This window comes from Podarcis vaucheri, assembly GCF_965113315.1.
Source record: "Podarcis vaucheri genome assembly, chromosome: 4".
Lineage (NCBI taxonomy): Eukaryota > Metazoa > Chordata > Lepidosauria > Squamata > Lacertidae > Podarcis > Podarcis vaucheri.
In genome coordinates, this window is record NC_138762.1 from 53,621,161 (window position 1) to 53,628,277 (window position 7,117).

Sequence of the window (7,117 nt, forward strand, 5' to 3'; positions counted from 1 at the left end):
GGACAGCTGGTCATATAAAGGGCCCCATTACCTTCAGTAGCTTAGGGCCTCGTCAGACCTAAATCTGGCCCTGCCTGTACCTTTGGGTTCTGCAGCAGAATCAAGACTGGGGTTTACACATTTTGGTCCGCAATCTGCTCACCAAGAATAATTGTGCTGTTCTTTTTTGTTGTTGTTAAGAAAAAGTCATTTTCACAGCCACAGGCAGGGTTCAGTCTCACGTAGATTCCTCTGATATCCCACTCAGACCATATATCTTAACTCCTAGGGGCCAAGGTTCCTTCGGTTCCCCACCCCACCCCACATTGATGGACATTACCATTCAAACGGTGTGCGTGTCCCGTGTCTAGTGATCAAATGTGAAGGGCAGGGCTTACCTCCCCGCCCGGCCCCCACATTTCATTCAAGTTGGCACCCCTGCCTCAGACACTTCATGTGTGCCCTGATAAATAGGGCTTTTAAAAAACAAGTGATCTTAGTAGCATACATGGAATCTGACAGGAGGATTTTTTTCCAGTTTAGGATTAGGATAGTGTTCAAATTATGTACTGGAGAACTCGGGGGCTCATTGGGGGTAGTTCAATGGAGGATCTGTAAGGTGGATCTTTCCCTGAAAGCCTGCTCATTGCTAATTATTTTCCCTGTAACATGCCGCTGTAGGATACTGGATGCTTAAAAGTTGTACTATAGGTACAACAGTGACAACAATGACAACAGTGAGGCCTTAGACTCCTGACCTACAGATGTTCTACATATAAGCATATGCTCAAACTTCCAAGTTTCACAGAAGATGGAAACATAAAGCATAATGGCTGAAATACCTTCTATAGGATTAGGGATAGCCATCATATATTTGACATAAGCTTTTATATTTTACAACTCTATCATATTCCTCTTACTTACTTTTTTCCAAACCACCTTATCATTTTGGCTGCTCTTTTCTCCACCTTTTCAGCTCCATAGTATCCTTTCTGAGATGTGGCAACTAAAACAGTACATAGTATGCCAACTGAGGTCGCACAATAGATTTATATAAATGCATAATAATATTGGCAGTGTTATTTTCAATCCCTTTTCTAACGATCTCTAAAAAGGAATTCACCTTTTTCATAGCTGCCACACATTGGGTTGACATGTGTTGCCACCAGAGTGACAGCCAGCTGTAAGAGGTGTAGCAGACCTGTCATAAAGGTTTTGCCTATCTATGAGTAACACAAGCACAACCTACTCACCTACACAATTTTGCTACCCCTAAAGTGGAAACATGATGATGTAGTTAACCTTGCAAGTGGGTTATGTGAAAAAATAGCTGTATTTTGTGATGTGCAGACAAGAACAGATAGAAGTTCATACCTGAAAAATGCTGTGTAGCAAAACTAACTGTAGTTAGTTTTATCAAAGCCTATTTACTTCAACAAGTTTCTTAATTCTGCAAAGGATTAGGCTACATAGATATTTGAGATTATGGGAATTATTTAGATGAATAGATCAACTGCATTGCTTTTATTGTTTGTCATTAGCATTAAAATGTTATCTTAAATTAAAATCAAACTTGTTTTGACATTCATAATTTATCAGATGTAAATGAGTAAAGTTCTTAGTATTTATTTATTTTTTTAAAAGTAAAAACATTGGGCAAGATCCAACATTACACCAGTGGGTATGATTGGATTTTCTCCTGCCAACCCACTCCCCAAAATGCTCCAGAAGGTCCCACAACACATTTGGGATGAAAAGGGGAGGGGAGGAGGTACAAGTCCTGTTGTCATAAACAGAAGCGGGACACCACAATTACAGGTCACCCACAGAGGACTGCTAAAGTTTAATTTAAGTGTTCAATGTGATTTTTCCACCTCTTGATGATCTATTGTCCTTCAACTCCAAAGTACAGTTGAAAAATATCACCACATCCACTGTCAAGTAAAAAATGATACAATTGTCCCAAATCCATGTGATTTCCTCTGGCACCATGTGCATCAAATATTTTTTCTTCAAAAGCAAAAAACTTCTTTTGTTTTCCCATTTCAGCTTCAGTCCCTTCTAAGCAAATGTCTTCTCTGTGACGTATTAAAATTCTCTGCCATGATAATCTTCTGATTCTAAATTCAAGGAGAGAATCACAAATTTAGAAAACACAATAAGCCCTACCAACTAAAATTACTTCTGACTTCGTCCTGTTGAGGCCAATGGAATTTATTAGTCACAAATCCTAGTGTTTTCAATAGAACTTAAGACATGGGCTAATATATTCTGAAACTGTAAAAGAAACAATATTACAAAAATGTGACAAACTTTCTTTATATATTCTTAGAAGCAAAGTGTTGCATTTATTACACCACAGTATCCATTACAATACTCCTAAATCTGTTTTCTATTATATCCTATTATAATGAAAGTGGGTAACTTATATAAATTACAGGGGAAACCCTCCTAGGCACTTATAGAATTGGAAGAGACCACAAGGTTTATCTAGCTCAATCTACTGCAATGCAGGAATCTTTCGCCAAATGTGGGGTGGGGCTTGAACGAACTCTACCAACTTTAATATATTTATATATAACCCCTTACTAAATAAATAGATTCTAGTGGACAGTCAGCCTCCTTGCCACTGAGGGGACTATTATTTGAAAAGAGCCTATTTTCAGTACAGTGTTACCTCGCAAGACGAGTGCCTCGCAAGACGGAAAACTCGCAAAACGAAAGGGTTTTTTGTTTCTTGAGCTGCTTCACAAGACGATTTTCCATATGGGCTTACTTCGCAAGATGGAAACATCTTGCAAGTTTGTTTCCTTTTTCTTAACACCGTTAATACAGTTGCGACTTGACTTCAAGGAGCAACTCATAGCACGCGGTGTGGTAGCCTTTTTTGAGGTTTTTGAAGACTTTGGTGATTTTTGAAGCTTTTCCAAAACTTTTCCGACACCGTGCTTCACAAGACAAAAAAAAATCGCAAGACGACAAAACTCGTGGAACGAATTAATTTCGTCTTGCGAGGCACCACTGTATTCACATTCCATGTTAGTGGTTGAGGTGATGAATATTCTCTCTTGAAAGAAAGAGGTTGTGAGAAACAGAATGAAGTCACTGGTTAAGACTAGAAGCCATTTACTAGTTTATACAGTGGTACCTCAGGTTAAGTACTTAATTCGTTCTGGAGGTCCGTTCTTAACCTGAAACTGTTCTTAACCTGAAGCACCACTTTAGCTAATGGCATGGGCCTCCTGCTGCTGCTTTGTTCTCATCCTGAAGCAAAGTTCTTAACCTGAGGTACTATTTCTGGGTTAGCGGAGTCTGTAACCTGAAGCGTATATAACCTGAAGCATATGTAACCCGAGGTACCACTGTAGTTGCTGAGCATACTTATACTGCCTTCCTCACAATGCCACCAGAAAGATTTTGGCAACAAAAAGAGGCCTGAACCATGGCTTGAAAGTTTCTTCTGACATTAAGATCTTGGATTGCAACTATGTCTGGTCTCAAGACATAAATGGAATTCATACAATTCCTATATTGTTACTGATTTAAGGTCACATCCACATTGTGCATTTAAAACAGATGGCTTCCTCCAAGGAATCATGGGAACTGTAGCGTGTTAAGGGTACTGGGAATTGTAGCCCTCTGGGTGGTAAACTACAGTTGCCATGTTTAAGTCATGTGTTTTAAATTTGTGAATTTAAATACGGTACCCTCCAGATCTTGTAGACTACAACTCCCAGCACCCTTTAGTGACAATCGTATTTCTACAAACCTTTGAAAACCTGTATTCAATGCCTTGGTCACCCACATGCGGCTCTACATCTCTTGCCTCTACTTCATAAGTTTTCTCAGTTTCTTCTGCCAACAGAGAGCTTTCCATCATGTTTTCCTTGGTGATGAAACAGTCACTGACAATCTCATCATGCCATCCCTCTTCTGTGAGGTATGCGCACACAGGATCAAGCAACTGCCTAATCATAGTGCTAAATTATGGTGCTGTAAAGTATAACTGGCAGAATAAGCACAGGAAAGATTCTGAATATACAGTGAAAAATATTAGTTCCAGGAATTTATGACTGAAGTAAACCACCAAAAGGTAGCAACTCAAGAATGCAAGATATAAAGTGAAAAACAAACCTTGCCCAAAACTCCTCACACAGGCTCTGCTGGCCCTCTACACAAATGATACCTGGTTTCCCAGGCATGCTAAATCCAGACAGAGAGAGTTCCTTAGCCCAATCAACTATATTCTTTCTTTTGTGTTTGTTATAAATGTGATGACTGTAAATCCATAGTCTAGTGAAAACATTATCTGACTTCTGAATACTTGATTTCATCATGCTGGAAGATGAGGGATCTCTGCTGATGTAAGCAGTGCCATGTTCTTTAATCCATTCTCTTGCACTTAATATGCAGGCTTCACCAGCACAATGTGTCTTCAAGTAGGTTATAAGATCTGTGTTCAGCTGTACCTGCTGTGATCGGCTTATAGATGGAGATCTAAAGGGGGAGGAATGATGGCATTGTTTAGAATACAAATGAAAGGATTTAAAAAATGGAAAAATCTAGTTTTCCTTAATTATTGGGAATGCTCTGGGGTGACCTTAGGCTCACACAATCTCCTTCCCTTTCTTTCTTCTTTGTGTGTGAGGGATAAAGTTTAAAGATTCCATTTGTTTTTTTTGGGGGGGATGCATCCCTGAATTCTCACTGCAGTCATTAGAATTATTATACTGCATATGACAGTTAAATGCAGGCTTTATGTTACAACAGAATAAACAATGCATTTCAACCTTTAGGCCACTTTTCTCTATATCAAAATATGTAGTACCTGATAGTAATTTCTGGAAGAACAGCTGGGTATTTTAATGGGAAAGCACAAAACAAAGAAAGTGGAATCTAGAAAGGAATTCAAAGAAACAGAGATTACTAAATATCTAGTCTCAAATACCATACATCATTCAGAACGGTGATGCCTTACCTTATTTCCATCTGCAGTGTCTAATTCTAAATTCAATGTAAACTGTATTTTTGATGATGGCACTTCCAAGGTGCATCTGTCAATGTGATCCTTCAGTTCTGCTAAAGCCAGTTGATCAGTCACTTTAAATTCATCTTCATTGGGGAACATACTAGAAAGCAAATCTAATTCAGAAAGTTGTAGTTCAGCCTCTTCCAAGTTGCTCATTTTAGATATGTTTATGTGATTCCTAAACAAGTTAGAGGGAAATAGTGTTAGTATTTGCAGCTTCTGGTGCTGTATATGGCTATATTTGATGGGACAAACACATGAAATCTTTAACTGGTTCCAGAATATTACCATTAATTTCTATGTCATTTTTCCACATTGAAGGAATTGAAACACAGATTCCCATCAACATCTATTTTATTGGCAGCCCAATAATATGCACATTCACTTCCAAATGACTGCACTGGATTGTAAATTTGCATCCCAATCCTATGCATGTTCACTGTGATAAGTGTGGTTTACAGTGCATTCCTACACACAACCCAATACTGAAGTTTAAGACAGCAAGTAGTAGTTTCCTCAAGTGGAGGGGGAGTGCAGCAAAGACCCAAGTTTCAAGTGAAAAACTACTGCCAGTAGTTACCCTACTGACTGTGGGAGGAGGCTCCTTTGGATAAACTAGATTCAAAACCTTGTGGACTATGCCTCAGTTATGTCAGCCAGGAGCTAGAATAGCAAAACTCATACAGAAAAATACCACACACAAACACACACACTCATATTTTGACCTGGCCAGTTCCAGGCCAACAGGATTTGGGATGCAAGGGGCAAGCAGCTACTTTTCTGATCTCTAACCAGGATGAGGATCACTCTGATACTCCAAGATAAACTTGCATGTGACTGCAGCCTTACAGTGCAATCCTGTATATGCATATTCAGCAACAAATCATATGGAGTTATATGAGATTTACTCCCAAGTAAGTGGATACAGGGCTACAGCCTTAGGTTCACGGATTATGGATCACTGATGAGTTTATCTTGTAGGTTATATGAGTTTCCAAAGAACAGTTAACAAAGATTTGAGGTATACATTGAAAAAAAATTAGATCAGCGCCTGAAAAAGATTGCATAAGCATGGGCCACGTGGCACATTCTTATGCATGTTTACTCAGAAGTATCTACCACATAGCCAGAGCCTTCACCCAATCAAATGTTAAATAGATATGCCTTTTGCACTAGCTGATCATTTACATTTTCACACAGCAATTCTATGCGTGTTTACTCTGAAGCAATAGTCTCCATAGCGGTGTATGTGGATTGCAACCCCGGATATTTAAACACTCAACCCTACATTTTTTCATATTTCCAACTATCCAGGTCATCCTAAATTCGGCACTTTCGTTTCTGTGTAAGCAGACAGTCATCAGGGCATTTCTTTCTTTCTGATTAAGGGTTGATATTCCATGTTAGTGATAGGATAGAACCACTGCAATCAACTGATTTATTTTAACTAGGACTCCAATGACCCTGTTTCCATATTGTTAGATACATACACGGAAATATAAATCGAGCTCCATCCGATCCCAAATTAAAATATCGTGACCGCTTGCCTTTGCTGCTACCTTGTGATGGGGTGGGAGGAGGGGGAGAGAGCACGCTGGCCAAAGCCACACTAAAAACCTGGATTTCTCAGCAAAGTTCCCGCCTACGAGCACCCTTCCCTTGTGCCCTGGAAAGTTCACAGCGAACCCGGAAGCTGGACTCGGTGCGGCTTGTTTATCCTTCGGTTCACTTTAGGTCTGGACCACAGACTTCCTCCCAGGGAGTCCCTTCCCGGCAGCCAACGCACCGGAAGTTCCTGCTCAGCAAAGCGGCCCTTCTATGGTAAGAAATCTATGCTCGGCGAACCGTCAACCACTCACACACACTTTTTTTGTGCCGCTCTACAGGACTGTTGATATCCACCTCAGACGCAGAGATATGTCGCGAACCGTTTAAATCCGGGACGTTTCTTTCCGGCTAAGGAGCGCGGGGGACACCTCGGGACTCCTTCGCTCCATGCTGCGCAGTTGCTCGCTCTTCCCCCCCCCCTTTGCCCTCACCGCCCGCTTCATTTACTTTCGTCTTCTTCTCAGTGACGCAACGCAGGAACGTTTTCCTATTGGCTCTGGC

General features: G+C 40.3%; 1 protein-coding gene across 4 annotated transcripts; it reads right to left on the reverse strand.

Moving 5' to 3' along the window:
• Positions 1-1,589: 1,589 nt before the first annotated feature.
• On the reverse strand, positions 1,590-7,052 carry RWDD2B (RWD domain containing 2B). 4 transcript variants are annotated; one of them, XM_082220798.1, is made up of 5 exons: positions 6,911-7,052; positions 4,958-5,186; positions 4,808-4,875; positions 4,114-4,476; positions 1,590-2,099 (listed from the first exon to the last, which is right to left on the reverse strand). In XM_082220798.1, the coding sequence occupies exons 2-5, from the start codon at positions 5,162-5,164 to the stop codon at positions 1,865-1,867; spliced, it is 873 nt and encodes a 290-aa protein (XP_082076924.1). In that variant the 5' UTR covers positions 5,165-5,186; positions 6,911-7,052; the 3' UTR covers positions 1,590-1,864. The 4 variants fall into 4 exon arrangements, with proteins under 4 accessions (XP_082076924.1, XP_082076925.1, XP_082076926.1 ...); XM_082220799.1 differs by lacking the exon at positions 6,911-7,052 and adding an exon at positions 6,568-6,715; XM_082220800.1 differs by lacking the exon at positions 6,911-7,052 and adding an exon at positions 6,556-6,701.
• Positions 7,053-7,117: the final 65 nt, after the last annotated feature.